This window comes from Drosophila willistoni, chromosome 3R (genome assembly GCF_018902025.1).
Source record: "Drosophila willistoni isolate 14030-0811.24 chromosome 3R, UCI_dwil_1.1, whole genome shotgun sequence".
NCBI lineage: Eukaryota > Metazoa > Arthropoda > Insecta > Diptera > Drosophilidae > Drosophila > Drosophila willistoni.
Genome location: NC_061086.1, coordinates 31,567,376 through 31,587,802, shown reverse-complemented (window position 1 = coordinate 31,587,802; position 20,427 = coordinate 31,567,376). Strand labels below are relative to the sequence as shown.

Below are 20,427 nucleotides of genomic sequence, written 5' to 3'. Positions count from 1 at the left end.
GTAAAAATTGAACAATTCAAAAATTAAGAGGCTTTACAATAGTGGCGCTGCCACACTTTTCAACTATCGTAGGTGGCAACTCTCTTTAGCCGATATTTAAGTATCGATAGACCAAAATACAAAATGGCCGAACGATAATTTTGGTGAGAAGCAGCAAGCAAGCAAAAAAAAAAGAGAAAAAAAATAGACGCCGTGCGTTTGTGTGTTCCTTCAAAATAATTAATGGCAATAAAACACAGAAAATTCATTTGAATAGCGAATAAATAATTGCATACGCATTGTGCAAATGTTACGGGCGTGCTAATAGACCAGTTTAATTAATAGCAAAGTGGATAGCTAAAAGGAAAGTTGTCGACTTCGGTAGCAGCAGCAGCAGCAGCAGAAACAGAGACAAGTAAATTGGTGCAAAACGAAGAGAGAAAATTTTTTTTTTCGCAAGCAAAGCATAGGCAAGCAAACAGCGTCCGAATTGAAGTCGAAGGTGAAATGAAAATGCAATTAGCATTAAAGGCCAACTGACAAAAATGCCGAAACACAGAAAAAGATAAAACACGCACTTTAAGTGAAAAATAACAAGAGTTGTAAATGTAATTCGTAAAAAAATGCGTGCGTGCGTGTGTGTGTGAGTGTGTGTTTATAAATGTATGGGTTCCTATGAGCAAATTGTTGTAGCTTTATCCAATCAAAAATATCCGACAACAAAATGTTCTTAATGTGAAACGCAAACAAAAATCAAAATATTTACCGCCTACAACAAACGAATATACGCCCACATTTAACGCAAAGTGTAACACAAGCAACAACAACAACAATAACAAAATCATGGATTTGGATTTGGAGCATTTGAAAAATGATTTTCTGCCTCTACTAGCTGGCATTAAGCAGGAGCAATTAGATACAGTGCCAACAGATGTGTTGGGGTTGCCCAGTGGTGGGGTTGGAGGTGGTGGCGGTTCTTCAGGCGGCGGCGGAGGAGCAGGATCAGGTGGCAGTAATGGTGGTGGCAACGGCGGTGGAGCAGCTGCCACAACGGCCACAACTTCAACCTCATCGAGCACCTCATCATCATCATCGTCATCCATGATGGGTAATCCATGCGATAGCGCCGAAAAGAGGGTAAGCTTAAAGGTTAAACTGGGGCGACTACGTTCACCACGTGCTCCCCGTCTTATCACAACCAAATACCCATTGCCTTATCTTTTTTCCCATGCCAAACAAATAAACAAACGCCAAAATATATTTCACTTTCTTGCTGATGTCCAAGTCTCGTGCCGTAAGCCTCTTGCCTGCCCCCTTTCCAGTTTCCAGGTTTTCGTTTCTGGTTTTCGAAAAGATAATGCTACACACAAAACCAGAGAGAGAGAGAGCGCACGAGAGAGAGTTTTTGGGGAGAGAACTCTGAGACTTGGCAGAAGATGTGTAAAAAAGTCAATCTCCAACGAAAGATCAGCTGCAGCTGCTGTTGCTGTTGCTTTTATTGGTGTGAGTGCTTGTGTGTGTGTGTGTGTGTGTGTGTCTGCCTTTTAGTCGCTATCGCAGTCTCGCTTGAGCGGCGTCAAAATAAATCGTCTTAAGGAAAAAATAATATAAACTTATTAACCACTCTTGGGCAACTAATGGGTAACAAGCAGCATATCAATGAAAACGGAAAAAAACAATATAATTTGTCATCTTTCATCATATATGTAACTGTATTATTAGAACCCGTTACCGTTATAAATCATTATAAATAGGCAAAGGAGAGGAGATTGATGATCTTACCCCCAAATAAGTTACACGAAAGTTTTCACAGTAGAAGAAACCCGTTAGCCCACAGCGAGAAACTCCTAAATCGGGACATGTCTGTTCGTCCTGTATGCTTTCCTCTAAAGAAACAGTAATAAAGACGAAATGGACCGAGTCAAGGACACTTTAAAGACAATTTGTTAAGTAAGAATCACCTTTAACTAGTCAGATGGGTCCAATATGAGGTCATTTTCATCTTTATTCCAGAACGCAATCGGAATCGTTATCTCCTAGTTATACCCATTTGATTATTAAAAAAAGAATTCGATAGATTTCAATTTCTCAATTCGATTTTAATATATTAATTATATAAGTTCTTGAAATATTCAATGGTAATTTCATACAGCATCATTTCGAGACCAATTTAAAACATTAAACATAACAATTAAACATATCAAAGCTTAAATTTTGCCTTTAAATTTTTTTTTAAGCATTTATAGAGAAGAAAAACATTGTATGCTTAAAAAGTTAGACTTAATTTGATTTATATTGAGTTAATATATATCATAAAATCATCATAAGTTGTGAATTTCTTTAAAACTTTTGTTTTAGGGTATTACTTAGTCGTATAGCATTTGACCAATTTTTTCAGTTCGGGTTGAAGCATGTGCAAATAAATGCCTAGGCCTCGTCGAGTGTTTGGTTGAAGAGGAAACACTCACGTGTTTATACATATATATGTACATTTGGAATACATACATAATGCATACATATGCACATACATGTATATGTATGTAAAGTCCGCGCAATGGGAATGGAAATGGGAATGACATGCACTCATTCAATTCGGAGCATCCGTCAATCATCAGATCGCTGATCTTCATCCTCAGATCTCTTTCACAGATATACGACTTTGAGTTCACAGTTTATTTGACCTTCATATGAAAAGTCATTCATGTGAAAAGTAAACATCGTTAACAAGGAGTCTTGTGAAATAAATATGGCGAGTCGGTGAATAAAATGGCGTTAAATTCAATATACTGCTATAGAGTTGGTGTTGTAACTCTTCAAGATACCCTATAACTACACAGTGTCTGTTCATTACATGAATTATCGACAATGGAGCTTCCAAAAACGCGTTTGACATCTCAAGGAACTCATCAGAGATCAAGTTTCTCAAGGATTTTTTCAATCAATTCGAGTTAGAATTTCAGGAGTCTTTCCTATGACTTTCTTTGTAGATTTAGGCATGAATCAGATTCAAAAAGACGTCGTTATCCCTGTCCTTGTACTTCCAAAGATGAAATATAAATCTAGAAACTAAAATAAACTGCCTATTAATTCTATTATTTTGGACTTAGTAGAGTTGATTGAGCATCTTAAAGATATTTCTTTAGCCAATTATACCCAATTTATTCAATTAAATTCAAGATGGATTTCTCTTTAGGCATTATGCCTGGATTATCTCTGGGTTCTTTGTATTGATAAGGCAATTTTTTCAGATGTTTCTAATTAATTATTTGAATGTTTTTCTCATTAATGAAAGCTGAATTAACTTGCCAGTAGTATGTCTTTTAGCTTCTGTCTTTGGCAACTAAAGTTTAATCCAATATGGTAAATCCATTTTTCACCCCGGAACTTGTTTTCGATTTATGTCATTCCGATGGTAATTGCATGGCAAGCAAAATCTACATTCCACACATACATCTACAAAGAAACATTCATTCATAGGTGTATGTATGTGTGTGTATCTAGTTAAGTCTTGTGTGTGCCTTAAGGTTGTAATTAAAATTTGACACCATAATTAATGGCTAACGAAAATTGACAGTCAGCCATTTTGTTTATTACGTTTTCTCTTTTGGGTTTCACATTCTTCTTCTCTCTTTTGTTTCGTTGAAACGTAAAATTAAATTCCAAGAATTCTTTTTCTTCTTTTAATGATGGGACAATTAAGTTTAATTTCATTTGAATGTGCAAGCAAAATTATATATTCAGCTTAAAGTTAATATATGGATGGATGGAAGTCATTAAATGCAATTAAGACTAGTAAATACCGTTAGCCGTTAGAATTTTGTGATTAGCAGCAGAAGGAGAAAAGATTTCAAATATAATTTACATTAAAGTTTCTAATTAACTTAATTAGATTAGGGAGGGCTTCAGGGTATTCAGTATACTAAAGTAATCTTTGTATCTAGGACGAAGGAGTCACAAAGAACGTTAATTTTACTGCTAAACTGCTGGAATTTTTATATTCGAGACCGGCAAATTGTCGAGTACACTAAAATTCACCAAACGATTCAAATTTCCTCCGTCAAAACTGAAGTTTAACCTCTGAGACTGGTCAAATTTCGATATCCAAGAACGAATAGCCCTCTAAAATGCTCGTTTGCTATGTGAACACTGTAAATTGTGATTAATTATACGTTTTCTTGATCCTCTGAAGAAATCTTGGAACGTAACCTCCCCATTATCGACCGTATAAGGTGTTTCCTAGGCAAGTTAAGCTCCGTATTCAGCAAACACCAGGTGTACTTTCACCTCTCTGTACACTTTTTACACATACATTCACATTTTAATTGCTTTTTTGCTGGGAGGGGCAGGAGGAGGAGGAGGAGGCTGTCTGGTCGGTCGTTTATTGAGCCTTTTTTGTAATCCATTTTTGTTATGTGCGTAATTAAAGTTGGCTGCCAGAGCGTATCCGGATCAGTCGAAATATAATAGAGAGGCGGGGGGGAAAGGGAAAGTGGATGATAAGGACGGACCACCTGTTCCGAGGCACGTCATATAAAATATGTATATACATACACATACATACAGGGATTAGGTGCTATACACAGAAGGACGACATAATCCGATCACAAAAAGAGGATTATAACGAACAAGCCCACACAGCAAAGGAGAGACAGAGAGACAGAGTGTGGGGGCAGGAGAAAAAACAATAAAGGCAAACGTTGACGCAACTTTAAGTCAAATCAAAGAGAGAAGATTCCCATTTGATTCCCATTCTCTCTTCCCACATCAAAAGTCCTGACTAAGCCACACACAAAACGAAGCCTCTGATGCTTTGAACTTTAAATTTATCACGTTTCTGATCCAATTCTAGTCGGGCTTACTACCACCCAAAATCGACGCCATTTTGAAAAATATGTTTATATCCATATGCGGGGATGCAGGTGCGGATGGATGTGTGTGTGTGTGTGCTTATGCGTTTCTGTTCATGTCATGGCCAACGGGAATGGTAACAACAACAATTGCATCCCAGCGGGCACAAAACGAACCGCAAAACCGCAACAGCAGCTAGCAACGTGGCTGCTGCTGTTGCACGGCTTTTGAAGTAAGGCTCCAGAGACCCCGAGACGTAGATGACTTTATCGGACCGTTGAAACCACAGAGACCAATTCCAATCCCAAACCCAAACCTCAAACCCAGTCTCTAACGTCATCGACATCGTCGTCTGTAGCCAGTCTCTGAGGTTTTCTCCTCGTCGATGGCATCAACTCAACTCGGTTTGTTCATTAGTTTGCGGTTGATTCTCTCTTCGTCGTCGTCGATTTTGAATATTTTTTAATATTTAACATTTTAATGATTTATAACAATTTTATTCATTCACGCGAAAGACCAAATTTTTTCTCTTCGGGGTGAACATTTTGTGTAAGCTTATTTTGGTTTTAATGTGTGTGTGTGTGTGTGTGTTCATGATATGTCACAAAGGATCTTGATTTAATTTAAATGAATGAGCTCTTATTTACATGTAAATTTTTTAAGAATTTAATTCTTTTTTTCGCATTATTGTAACACAGAATGTATTCAGACGTGAAACAATGTAAATTTATATAAAAAGCTGAAATTTTACCAAATTTAATTTTATATTATTCATTATTCTTTCATCCTCCATATCGAATTGACCATTAATTTATAACAAAGTTGGGGGAACTTAATAAATTTACTCATGAAAAAGGTATTTTCTGATCATTTATAAGGGACAACGATAAGTATACGGAAAAGTACTAATCTGGACGATTCATTATACCATGCAGCCATAAATGAAGTGAAATAGTATATTAAAGTCGCCAAACTGTATGTACCAGGCATCAGAATGTTTTTCCAACCCCATAGAATATATATGATCAGCATCAACAGCCGAGACGATTTAGCCATGTCTTTCTGTCTTAATAAGATCTAAGAAACCATAAAAGCTAGAGCTACCCAACTCAATATGTTTACCGAAGTCGGAGAGACGACTTACTTTATTTCCATGTTAAAAACGTTAATGATAGATAAGGGATATGATAAGTATATGAAAGCAGCGAACCTATTTACACTTCTCTACACTTTTTTCTGCTCTTACCATTCACTTGTTGGCATTAAAACTAAGGTTCTTGTTCCCATCGTCGTTCTATTGTGAAGTTCCTAAGTAATTGTCTAGTTTTAGGTAATTGTTTGGTCCTTGTAAACAACAAATATAATAATTACAATCTTTAATAAACATTCCATTTGAAATACAACAAAAAAGGAATATCTGCAGTATCTTTAGAGTTGATATTATCAGTAAGTTGGTAAAATTGTAAATCTCTTTAGATAAGTGTGTTTTTTCAACTGTTTGATAGTCACACTTTATAGACCCATTTAATTGCAACTGATAAGCGTATTCTATATATTGCTCTATATCTTATCAAGCAATGAGCCAAATTTATAACCTCAACTGGAATTGAATATAAATTTAAAGACTCCAATTCAGGACAAAATGATGATCATGATTGGGTTTATATAAATATTAAATATACATTCACTTTATTAAAAAAATATTTATTAATGTATCTCATCATGTTTACCTTTCTCTTTGGAGTTTCCCTAATGCCTATGACATCTGTTTCAATAATAAATAAATTATATAGAGAAAGCAAGGTATAAACGAATGAATATCCATAAAATTCCACCTTTTTTATCGACTCTTTTTGTTGTCAAAGAAAATACAATCTTATAATTTAAACAATTTGAATGTCCTGCTGCAAAACGACAATTTTATGATTCTCATTCTCTTTAATTGAGTTTCTAAGAAACAATAAACTTTAGTTACCAAGTAGCATTGAATTCTTTTTTATTGTCTGATTCATTGTTATTCGTTGGCCAATTAAAATGAATCATATTTTCCCGGTTGGAGCCATAAAATACTAGAAAAAATAACATACTGACTATGTATGAGTAAACCCCCAAATGAATTTTGTGCCTACTTCAACCTAATCTTTTTGTAAATCTTGAGAAATAATATAGAAAGCGATCCTTTTATATACTTTTACAACTAAAGGAGTAATTGAAATGCTTTTACTCTTAGATAATTACTCAAATGTGAATTTAGCTAAATGCAAGATTATTTGTTTTAAGGTTTTTAATGTTTAATTTAATTTGTTAGTAAAAGAACTGGCTAAAAGTAATTAAAGTCCAAAGTCACTGATTCATTTTGGACGTTGACTAAACGTAAAACAGCTGTTTTCCCAATAATTTTTGTAATAAAAAGCAATATCGACATAATTTTCCAACCATTTTTCAGATTTATTAAGAATTTAATATAGATTATAGAACAGGTTGAAAGGACCAATCTAAAGGACTAAACCTCTTTAAAAATGTCTAAAATCGTAATACTATTTCATCAATATTTGTAGTCTTAAGATTTGAAATCTTTTTCGACAAGAAATGTTAATAGATTTGCAGTTCTTTATTGAAATCGAGTGGATTATAGTCGTTGCCTTTAATGGATTCCATCGATTTTCACATAAAAATAAAAAGCGAAAACTTTTTTCTTTGTTTCTTGCGTGCCATTTACGATTTCCATACAATTAAATCTTTACGACTGTAATGGCTGCAAGGTAATCAAGCAAGAAGGGGGAGAAGAGGAGGGGGCTAAGAATAAGACAAACCCAAAACCCTTACACTGTAGTTAAGTAAGAATGCTTCTAGATATATTTAAACGTATATCTTGAGGTTTTTTAACCACTGTGTCGACGATTCTTATGTTAATCCCACAATCAAAAACAGACTTTTTTTTCGTTTTATGGCATCGTTATATATAGCAATTTATGTGGATGTGTGTGTGTGTGTGGTGGTGGGGGGAGGTTTATATTTTTCGAGTTGCTTAAATTGCGTTATGAAATGTTATGTCAGGTCATTAGGGTTTTGTCCATTAGGACGGAGGCACCACCACCGGGACCACCGCCACCACTTGTCCTGGTCGCCGTTGCTCTCTCTTAACGGAAATGGTAACGACGCTGCCGGATATGTTTCCCCGATTACAGCAAAAATGGTCCAAAAAGGAAGGCAACGCCTCGACCCCAATGCCGACTCCGCCCCCTGGCCCTCTCCACCCTCTACTACCAATATCTATAGATAGATAGATACCTTTAGCACAAGTTCTAAAATCCAACATTTACACTCGTTGGCAATTTGAAATTCGTAATTTCCTTTTGAATATTTATATATTTTTTCCTCTATTCATACATACATATGTATGCGATGGGATGGGATGGTATTGCCCCTTGGCCAATGGAGAGGCCATTAATATTTATTAGGTGCACCTTCTTCCCGTTTCTGATTAGCATTAGCAGCATCAACTGGTGCAATATTTATGCTCTTATTTCAGTCTAAATTCTTTTGGCCTTAAAGCGTTACCGTTTTTAGCCATTTTGTCTTTACAATATAAGTTAATCGTGATTATTTTCTCTTGTTGAGTTAGAAATTTGAATTTCTCATTAAAATAAATCTAAGGCGAAGATTAATGTGCGTAATTCACTTGAGAAATGGAATGGAAATCTCTTATACATACAGTGGCGGCCACAGTCCAAACAGCGGCCTTCGGAAGGGACATACGCATGAAAAGAAACAGATGGAGAATGGAAGGGCAGTTTTGCATAAAATGTCCCTTATTTATAGGCCATAAAGCCTACCTAGTTTTTATCCGATTTTAATGAAAAATATGTCATTTGACAAAAAATTCAATTCGGTTTCTTTGGTAGTTCAAGGAAAAAGTAGGGGAGAGGGCCCAGTTGTGACTCAGGCCCAGTTGTGACATTCTCAAATATTTTTGAAATGCGGTATTGAATGACAGTTTGAGCCCTGTAAATCATGTTTGTTAGACGTTCTGCAGTTTTTGGACAGACCCCAACGTTAATAATCGTATTGTATATACGCGTACCAAACATCGTTTTGAAAATCGTGCGAAAAAGTTTTTTTCCATTTTTTTCAAAGTACCAAAATTTTGTGAAATCAACAGTGAAAAGGTGAGTGCAATGCATCAAAGTATTGTATTTGCCGTATATTTTGTGATTCTATAAAAATTTATGTGATTATGTAGTGTATATAAAAAATATAGATATAAACTTTAAACTATAAAAAGGCCCGGTTATGACTTAGCTGGGGTGCCCAGTTATGTCCCATTTTTTTTTGCACTCGGATTATGTAAAATTGTCAAATTCCAACATTTTTGTTGTTGTTTAACAACAAGGAAAGAAAATTTACATATTGAGACCAGTTTGTCCAAGAATATTCTGGAAGATCTCCATCGGGAATGTTCATTCGAAGTGCGCTAATATGCAAGCAAGTTATTTCACTTGCAAAAACTGCGAAAGTCACATGGACGACGAGGGCTTAAAATCGTTCTCATTTATGGCCATTTTCTTTTGGGTTTTTCATTGTTTTTGGCTTTGAAGCCCTTTAAAATAAGTAAACCATTAAATCACAACAATTCGTGTGACATTCCTTTCATATTTTCTTATTTTCAGTGAATTTCTTAAGTTGAGTCATAACTGGGCCACTTTTTTTTAAAGTTAAAAAAAGTTATCCAAATTAAATCTGTTTCAAAATTTAAGTTAAACTTCTTAATTTTTCATTTTCCCGAACTGAAGAAAAAATTTCGAGGTTTTTCAAAACCCGGGTCATAACTGGGCCCTCTCCCCTACTTTAGTACAAAATAGTGTCGCAAAATGGCCCCGCCCAAAATTTAATTACAAAATTCGGACTTTCAATTGACTCCAAATCGAAAGTTGAGGCTAAATTAAAAATTTGTGGTATGCAGTTAAGCTTACAACTTCTTCAAAGAGTTTATACTTCTCTTCTCTTCTCTGTAATATTTGAAATTTTGCAAACGTGAAAAAACGGAATAAACTAAGAACCATTTTTAAGGTTCATTATCTGAATACAATAACCAACAAATTACAGAAATGTTCCTATAAGTTATAGGAATTATTTTGTTTATTATTATATTATATAGGAAAACGTCATAAATTGGTGGCCGCCACTGTACAAACATACATATATGTATTTTATTTATCGTCATGGTAAAAATATACTTTTAATATCTTTTGAATACTTTATCTACTCGAAGGCATTGCCAATTTGATGAATTCCATTAGAATTAATGAACGTTGAAGGACCATAACGAAGCGAAGCTAAATTGAATTATTCTTTGTGTGTGTTGCCAATGGAAACGTAACAAATGAATTCACCCAAATGGGCAAAATCAGAATTAATTTGATTAATTAAGTTTACAGAAAATTATGAAGGAAGGAAGCAAAAAAAAGTATTATAAATACATAGATAGATGGACAAGGATATGAAACACACAATCAGGAAAGGAGAGAAAATCAATTTTAATAAATCTGATGCAATATGCAATGTGTCCTCACCAGAGAATGCAATTTATTTTAGCCTTTGCGGTGTCTACGGCCTGTCCAAAAACTTCAAAGGACATTGTGTGCATGTGTGAGTGCGTGTGTGTGTGTCATCATCTGTTTTTGAATTTTGCGAAATATTCGAATAAACAAACGTTACGGCCTGCAGTTGGAAATTTGAAGAAAGGACCATCCGACCGACAACCATCGACCACCCAGAAGCTGCCAGAAACTAGCAAAAGCAACAGCAACAATAGAAATTACCACCCACTGTCCAGCAGGATATCTGATACACACACACAGATGTCGACATGATGCATGCCTCTCATATTGCACTGATTTATGGCCAATGGGTCAATGGGAGGTTGCGACAACAGAAATTTACAGAAATTCAAACTGAATGATGACTAGCACAGCAAAACATGCAAAATATTTCTCATATTCATTAGTGTCCTTAATTGGGATTTCCAGGAATATAACTCTAAGGATTCGCAGTCATTTATTGTAATTGGATTAGAGAGAGGGAGGACGACAGTAAAACTAATCGAAAAAATCAAATTGAAACGACTTCCAATTACCTGTTATATATTGCCATCATCATCATTATCAACATCGTCATCATCGTTAACAACAAAGTTACATTAACTTAAAATGGATTTATGCATAAAGTGGAAAATGGGGAGGTGGGGTATGGGTGGGCGGTGCGGTAGGGTGGATGAGAAGGCAACTTTTATCATGCTTTACAGATTCACTTTAATTGGATTCTCCACAATACTTGATTGCCTTATAATGGAATTCATTGTTGAAAAATTCCACCATTGTGGGGAGTGGGGAAGGGGAGGGGGCTTATTTCTGATACCAACTGAGATTCTGTTCCCCAAGTTGCCCTTTATAATATTAATATATACTAAAGTATAAGTCTGTTTAATCAAATGTATTCTTGATATCTTCAAAATGACTTGATTCTTTGCCATGAGGAATCCCTCCCGACTTTGTACTAGTTAAACTAAATGTCAGAATTTTCAGATCCAACATGTCGTATGCGCAACATTTGTAGGCTTTTTATTATATGTATGTGCGTAAATCATAATTTAATATAAAAAATAAATATTCAAGTAGAAATTGATAATAGAAAGAAAGAAAAAATCGAGATAAGCAAATCACTTGGTAACAAAATTTATAAACTTTAACCCTTTCTTACGAAATTATTTTCGTTGTATACTAGGAAAAAAAAGAGATAAGATTAATTTACAATTTAAACATAATTTCTTTCCATTAGGTCTCATTCCTTATTGCTGTAGAAATTTTTCAGAAATAATGCGTCATTTTAAAAAATGTTATCCAATTTGTAACAACAGAAAAGGGAAAGAGAAGAAGAGCGTAGAAACGGATGAAAGTTGGTAATAAAATACGATTGTAGAACTTCTTTCATTTCATTTTCGTAATAAAGTTTTCTCAGTTTCGTTGTGTGTGTGTGTTTGTGTGTGTCTGTGTGTGTGTATGACTAACGAGAGAAACTTTTTGCACTTGATTCGCATCAAACAAAATTTGAAATGAAATGATGAAAAGCCTTTTAAAGGCTTCCTCTCTCCCATTCATTCCTTTTTGAGTGAGAGTGTGTAGTGCGAGGCAAAATGGAGAAAGGCATGAGAAAACTTATTACTGAATTACTTTTATCAAAATTACATCAATCATAAATGCACTCATTCATTCAATCACATTTGTTGAGCTTCACATTGCGGCTTTTAGTTGGCTCCTTGTTTGGTTGGTTGCTGAGAGAAACAGAGACGGAGAGAGTTGAAAGTCCTTTTCCTAATTGAAATTGATTTAGAAAGAAAACAAGCAACAATTTGCCATGTCATACAACAACAAAAAAAGAGAGAGGGAGAGAAAACTTTTCAAATTTAAAACATATTTTAATGAGAAAACAATTTCAAAAAAGAAAAATTTAAAGCGAAAATTTTATTACAAAAAGTTTCTGAAAGTTTTCACTAAATGTGCATAACTTTTTATATTCAAAATGTATTTAATTTTAACATTTCTTTCTGAATGATTGCACTCATTAGGAAGAAATTTTCGTTTTGGTAGACAGAAATACTATAAATGTTCATATTTGACTAATCATTCCAATTATGTTCAAATTAAAACCAGACAGAACGATTTTAATTAGAATGTGTCTAAGGAATTTCACTTAGTTTAGCTCTCTCAAGATGTATCCTTCATTCTTGTTTAGATATTTATAAAAGTCATTGACATTTTGTGTTTTTCTTTGGAATTTCTAGAGGTGCTTAAAGACAGTCTCTTTTTGGTTTTTCTTGATTGAAAATTCTATTAATTTGAATTACTTGCAAAAAAAAGAACTAACTGAGAAAGAAACAAAGAAAAACGAATTCCTGAAAATCTTGACACATGTTCGTCTTCGTTTACCCAGGGCAGTGCTGCGGGTATTACCAACGAACTGAAACCCACACAGTGAAAATGAACAAATAAACGAGTTTGCTACCCGCTTTCAGTTGCGTCAAGTCACACACATTTCAATGTGATTGAAATCATGGGGGTAGAAGCTACGAAGCACTAGCAGCTGGTTTTTCGCCACAAACGAAAAATAAATGGTTAATGGCATACCAGGCTAACAGCAGAAGTGCCGTCGAGTCTTGAGCAACTTTAAGTGGGTTGCGTCCGATCCGAAACGAACCGTATATGTGTATATATCGAGCCGAAAGTCCGATCCGAAGACACGAACACGATATAGTGTGTTGTTTGGGTGGTAGCCAACCTCGTTTTGGAGGTCGTGGGGGGAACGACCATGATGATACATTATGATGAATGGCTTTCAAGTGGGACGAACGTGGCTTCTTGTGGAGAGTTGAGCGAGCGCGTCCCGTTTACCCTCATCCGCCCGCCATTTCTGATGTGTCTATGTATGTGTGGTGGTCTGTATAAATATGTAGAATATCTATATACACTCACATAATTGTACATAGATGTTTGCCGCATGATTTATGAGAGTGCGCGAGCGCTGAGGCGTTTCGAAAGTTGGCACAACCAGCACATACACATGAGCAAGGCTAAAAGATGAGAAAACTTTCTCCTCTGGGCCACTTGTGACGTCAGCATTAAATCAGCAGCAGCAGCAGCAACAAAACAAGAAGAAGATGGATCGCCGGATCGAGCAGACAACACTGAGATCCCCGAAATGAACAAAGTAGTTTACATTGCAATTTTAATTTGCATTTGTTTTGTCCAAAAATGGCCGGCATGAATGAGATTCTGGCCCGACCAAAAACGGGGCATTCATCAATGTCCAGGGCGCTTCCGTTGCCAAACAAACACACAGACAGGCAGATACATTCGCATACCAATGCAGTAGAATCTTTATCGAGCACAAAACATAATCAATCAATTGGATTTATGTGTTCCAACTCAAGATAAAACTAATCAATCTTTGCCCCAACAACGACATTGCATGGCATCCCCAATCTCCACTCTCCATTTGCTGCTGCTGCTGCTTATTTATTTGCTTGTCCCTGGAAAGTTACTGCAATTAATTAAAATGGAGTTGACATTGAAAGATCACAGTTGAATAAATGTAATTTCCTCCAAAGATAATGTTAAAAGCCCTTGAAATTGTTTCTGCAGGCTTAAGAGGAATTAAATTCCGCTAATCTTCAGTGAACTGTAAAACTATAAACCGCCGCCTTATCAAAAAGTGAAGGGGGTTTAGGGCTTAAGTGGAATTTCAAGAGAGAAACCGAAATGAAATTTTTACTTTTTATCCTTTAAAAAAAACAATTATAAACTGGATTTTAAATACAGAAGAAACTTGATTAATTGGTCTGCTTGATTTTATAATTAAAAGTTTATTACGACCATTAAAATAATATAATTTGGCTTCCATTTTGTTGGGCAATTTGAAGTGAAACACTCAAACGTCAAACGTTGATATTTTCCCTGAGATTAGATTAGATTAGATAAACTGGCGACTCTTCATGTCAATCAGTCGAGGTGAAAGTATAATATGATCACTATGATAATGAAAATTTTCCAATTGGCGGCCATTTTGTGCTATTTATTTATATAAAAAAACTAATAAATCTTATCAACAATAAATAATGTCGATATTTTCACTGAGATTAGATAAGATAAGAGCCACTCAATCAATCAAAATGCTGTCAAAGTGAATAGTGCCCTGAATTGAAATATGAAAGATAAGATAATGTTAAATCCCATTTGCATCCAAGTTTTTGTATACTAATTTATTTCAATCTATAATCTCTCATTTCAGTCAGGATCAAACTCATCCGCCTCAGCTAAATTTACATTGTTCAAATGTGTCTACTGTGCCCAGCTATTGGGCTCGAACGATCGACCGAAACTATTGGAATGTCTACACGTGGCCTGTTCCCAATGTGTGAGCACGAAATTCTCCGAGTTGGATCGTTCACTGCCGCCATTGATACACTGTCCGGTGTGTGATAATGCCTCACAAAACGAATACATTATTGATAATCAGTTCCTGATCGAGCAATGTGCATCGGGCGACAGCGGAGAGGGCAACGGAGGATCGCCCGAGGGTCAAAAGAGCTCGGCATCGGCAAATATACAATGCAGCAGTTGCTCGGATGGCGCTGTGGCTACATCCTGGTGTGTAGATTGCTCCGAATATATATGCGACAGTTGTGTACAGGCACATCAGCGGCTCAAGATCACCAAGGATCACACGATCAAGCCAAAGGATGAGGCCAACAATGAGCAGTTGGCCGGCACAGCCGGTGTGGACAAGTTGCACATGTGCCAGCTGCACACTCAGGAGAAACTCTCATTATTCTGCGAGACATGCGACAAACTGACATGTCGAGATTGTCAATTGAGTGATCATCGCGATCACAAATACAAATTTGCTCACGAGATTGCCACCGAATCGCGTCAAGCGTTGTCCACATTGGTCTCGGAGATTAACTACAAGCGCTTCCTGCTGTCATCGGCCACCAAGGTGATTGACGATCGCCAGCAGCTAATACACGATAAGAAAAAGGATCTAATTAAGGAAATCACCGCCATGGTAGTGAAAATTACCAATACGGTCAATATGCGTGGCAAACAGTTGGTCATGCGGCTCAATGAAGTGTGTGACAGCAAACTGAAGGTTCTCGTTGAGAAGAAGGAAACCCTGCAGCTTCTCTCTGACAACACGGATCATTGCATTGAATTCATGCAGAATGCTTTGGAGAAGGGCAGCGATTTTGCCATTCTATCGAGTAAAAAATCACTTATACGCCATCTGCAGAAATTGAAATGTCAGCGAGCGGATATACCCAATCCGGAGATACCAGTACGCATTCAGGTGCAGCTCAATCAAGTGGCCGATCTGCAGAAGGTGATCTCTCAGCTTGGTATTGTGATTGTGGATGGCAAACCATATCCCCCAGCCCCGTCACCCAATGGAACAGCGCAGCCGCCGCCGCGTCAACCGCCCAGTCCGAATATGGCGCCACCATTACGTCCTGGCTTGCCGCCCGGCATGCCAGCCGGATTGTCACCAAATGGACCGCCGGTTAATTTTGGGCCACAGAATGGTCCGCCCATGTACAGTAATCCGGGTGGTCAGCCGCAGTATAATAATCTCTCGCTGGGACGCTCATTTCCTGGTGATGGGCCAGGTAAGGCAACAACTCACATTTCCAATGAAATTTGTTAATTTCTTGTCTGGTTTTAGTTCGATTTGGTGGCATGCCTCCTGTGGGCATGCAACGGCAAGGCCAGCCTCATGTTAGCTCCTCAACACATCCGCAAAATATGGGTAAGTACGAAAAGAAGCGATTAATCTGAACTTATTTTTATGTGTGACATTTCAATGCATTCCAGACATTAGTCTGCGTGGCCTGCTGAACAATCAGGCGGCGCAGAGTCCCAATGCCCATATGGCCTTTAATGGACCTCCCAGCTATCCAGGTGGACCGCAGGGTGCACCATCTCCTGCACATCAGCAAATGGGACCTCAGATGCGACCACATTTTCTGTCCAGTCAGCAATCGGGGTTTTCCCAGGGTGGTGGTGGCCAGGGCGGCGGTCCGCGCGATGGCAGCTTCATGAGTAGCAATGCCCGATTTCAGTCTCAGTATCAACGCATGGCAAGCCATGCCCAACAACAGGCAGCAGCGGCTGCCATGGCCGGAGCAGCTGCCGGCGGGGGACAAATACCATCGCCGGGTTCCATGCAGCGGCCACCAATGATGCCAAATCCCATGCAGAATGTAAGAATGAAATAGATGAAATGCTCTCTATATATATTTAATTGGTCCAACTCTTATTGCAGTCGATGGGGTTTCATGGGAGCCAGCCTGGTTTTAATACCGGGCCACCTCAGACGTCACCTCAACTAAGCGCCAGCATGCATAGCCTTGCCAAATGGCACATACCTCAATCTGCCCAGCAGTCGAGCTGTAAGTTGACACACAAACTCACACCCAAAGAGACACCTTTTCCAAAAGTCTTATTCATTTGCTTTTGATTTTTGCAGTGTGTCAACAGCAAGGACCTCTCTTGCCATTTGCCAATGGCCGCCAGACATCGGAAAACTTTAAAATCTCACTGAAATCTCCCAATACATTGAAGAATAGTACACCGCCTGGTTTAAGCATTGGCAGCGGACCCAATCATCCTGGCAACGGGGGCAATGGCTCAATTGCTTCGCCGCAACTAAATGCTGCCGCTTTGGGTCTGGGACCAGCCGTTTCAATATTACCGAATGTAACCTCAACAAATCCAAAGACTCCCAGCCCCAGCACACATGAGGTAATAGCCCAAAAAGACGACGACAATTCATATGTTTTATATATATATATATTATTTTATAGAATACCAAGGATTTTACTGAACCCATTGATAAGGTGCGCGATGATTCCATTAATGATCTTATAGCCACTATAGCCAAATTGGATTCGAATGGCGTTCAAGTGTTGCCGGAAGGTCGGACAAAGACAACATCACCACAGGTGCATAGCTCAACGGACTTGTCCAATACCCAAGAAGGTAAGTGTTCTCCAACAACAAGAGGCCAAAAGAATTGTTTTGTTTTTGTCCATTTTGGCTATACATATTTCAAAATCTGTGTGGAGGAGGGCGGCGGTGTGGCGGATGGTGTTGTAGTTAGTGAATCTCTCGCAAATATTTTAAAGAGTTACACATTCTATAAATTGTGGCGAAGAAGAATATAAACGAAATGTGTAACTGCTTGAGAATTATAGATATATATATGCTTTAGATCAGATCAGTGCTTATTACTTTTACTTGCCTACAAATCTATTGCCAATTTTTAAAAACAAAATTCTTATATAACTTTGCTTTCTTTACTTCTATTTTCAAAATCCAAATTGAAACGCGTAAATGAAAATCAAAAACCAAAACCAAAAATAATGTCAAATAAATTACTAACCAATAAAAACCAAATATCGACACACACACACACACACACGCACACCAAAACGCACATTTACACTGACACACTGACAACGAAATACGCCCAAAAACAAAAACACAAACAAAACAAAATATTTAATATTTAAAATATGAAAAAAAAAACTCATACACAACTCTCTAAAATAAAACACACATTGAATGCGAAACCCTAAACTAATAATATCAGTTAATAATAAAAACGAACAAAAAGATGACCCTAATGAAGATTGGTGCGCCGTTTGTCTGGATGGTGGTGAGCTCATGTGCTGCGACAAATGCCCCAAGGTATTCCATCAAAATTGTCACATACCCGCGATCAGTTCACTGCCCGACGAAAGCGAGAGTTGGCAATGTCTGTTGTGTGTTAATCTCAAGGAGCTGACCAAGTCGGAGAGCAGTGACAAGGTCTCACAGGGTGAGCTAAGCAGCCTGGAGTTGAGGATATTGCAGCGTATATGCCTGGAATTGTATTGCCAGTACGAGCAGAGTCTCAATTTTCGAGAGCCCGAATCGCCGGCAAATACATCGTATTATGAAATCGTATCCAGGTAAGTTTCCTTCATATCCGTCCATCGTTTAAGCCTTTAATATTTACCAACCTTCTGCCTTTCCAGTCCCATGTCATTGGATGTGATACGCACGCGTCTGGATCCATCCAGTCCAAATCATTATAAGGACATTGTTGGCTTTGTGTCCGATGTACGCTTGATTTTCTCCAACACGTATCTTTTTTATCAGGTAAACAACTCGGAGATTTTATTTCATACTTATCGCTAATGTGTGATGTTTTGTTTTCCAGGAGGACACCAAGACCTACTCAAATGCCAAATACCTGGAGAACTTCTTTGAGGAGCAATTAGCCAAATGGTTACCAAATTTCGAGAAAAAGCAAGGCAAGACGACAAGCGCTTCGACATCACCTGCCCTATTAACAGCAGCAGCTTCACCCATCGAGAATGGACGCAAGAGCTGTGGTTCCGCCTCGCTTGGGGACAATGATGGCTCCAGCTTGCCCGCCAAGCGCGCTCGACGCACAATGCATGAATAGGAGGAACTTTTGCCCGATGAGAAGGGCACGAAAGAGCAACCGGAGCAACCAGAAGAGCCAGAACCAAAAGAAAGGCCACAATCAGAGCATCTAATGTCCGAGCATTTAGATTCAGTGCAGCTAGAGTCGGAATTCGCATCAGAATTGGAGCAGCTAGAGATGCCACAGCGACCTCGTAGCCTGGGTAGCAATGTCATCCAAGAGAATGCCGACTATGTGCTTCAATTGCTGCATGCCTATGCAGCCGCTTTTGGTCTATAGGAGGAGACATTGATGTATACGGTCACAAACGAATTATCATAGTCTTTTAGTGTATATTATTTAACTCTCGGAACCTTGGCTTCCTTTTTCATTGACGCGGTTCTAAAATAAGTCTATGTTATTCTCTTTATTATTATTATATTATTTTTTTCCACCCCATATTGATCGGTTTATTGATATATATATATAAAGAATACCAGCCAATCCATGTAGAATCGAACAAAGAAGAAACTCTAGGTATATCAGATTAAGATTAGTATTTAATTGTCCTCAAGTGTAAATAGCCAATCAAGTCATTTGATATGATTTCTTATTTGTAAGTGAAAAGAGATAACTGATTGTGAGAGATGTGAGAAGTGAAATTGGAATATACATATAATTATAGCTAAAATCTAAGTGTTGAACATGCATAATACATACATATATATATATATATATATATATATACCATGCTAGAGATTAAATCTAATTCTAAGTGCTTACGTTCGATTGCGTTCTGTCTAAACGTTTTTGATTGACCACCCCATCGTCTATGTTGGAGTTGTATTTACTTTTGTGATAGCGAAAAACAATAAGATGAACAAATTATTTACTAATTATTGATTATTATCTCCCATTTACTCAACTCCATTTCGTCATTTGTTTCGAATTTTTGCTATGTTTGTGTCTCTGTTTGACTTTGTTCCAAGTACAGATAAACTGGCAACTCTTCATCCCCCCCTATGGCATACATATAGTATATATATATATATATATAAATAGGCAAACCCCAGAACAGCATACATTCGTATATTTATGTATACATCTAAACACATATAAGAAGACACTTGTAATAAGATGCATTCTAGCTTCGTAAGTGCACAAACTCATACATACATAAAATCGAATCAAACAAACCGCATAATATTTACGATTAGGCATTAGAATTCAATGTTTCAATGTTGTACGTTTGACGTTTTAGGATATATATATAAAGATGATTAAGAAGGAACTCTACTGCAGCTGTGAACTGTAGCCAGTTGCCAATCATATAAATCAGACCACGCAAGTGATGTATATATGAATATCTCTAACACACACAAAAAACACCCACATGCATATATAAATAAACCGCAAACCGTTTTCAAGTAGATTTTGTACACAAAAATATCAAAAATAAAATATCAATTAGAAGAAAACTCATAACGTAACTTAAAACCAAATTCGCCATGGTGAATAAAAAAATTCATAAGTCAACAAAAGTAAAATATTTGCTGCTACTCCTATTGATGATGC

At 37.2% G+C, this 20,427-nt stretch overlaps 1 protein-coding gene across 2 annotated transcripts; it reads left to right on the top strand.

Annotated features, from left to right (window-relative positions):
* The first annotated feature begins 177 nt into the window (after positions 1-177).
* LOC6649494 (transcription intermediary factor 1-alpha) lies at positions 178-20,284 on the top strand. Of its 2 annotated transcripts, none has more exons than XM_023179621.2 (10): positions 178-1,116; positions 14,671-16,045; positions 16,102-16,185; positions 16,251-16,639; positions 16,702-16,828; positions 16,906-17,180; positions 17,243-17,417; positions 18,055-18,391; positions 18,458-18,581; positions 18,643-20,284. In XM_023179621.2, the coding sequence occupies exons 1-10, from the start codon at positions 823-825 to the stop codon at positions 18,889-18,891; spliced, it is 3,429 nt and encodes a 1,142-aa protein (XP_023035389.1). In that variant the 5' UTR covers positions 178-822; the 3' UTR covers positions 18,892-20,284. The 2 variants fall into 2 exon arrangements, with proteins under 2 accessions (XP_023035389.1, XP_002072186.3); XM_002072150.4 differs by having other exon boundaries at positions 18,031-18,391.
* The last annotated feature ends 143 nt before the right edge of the window (positions 20,285-20,427 follow it).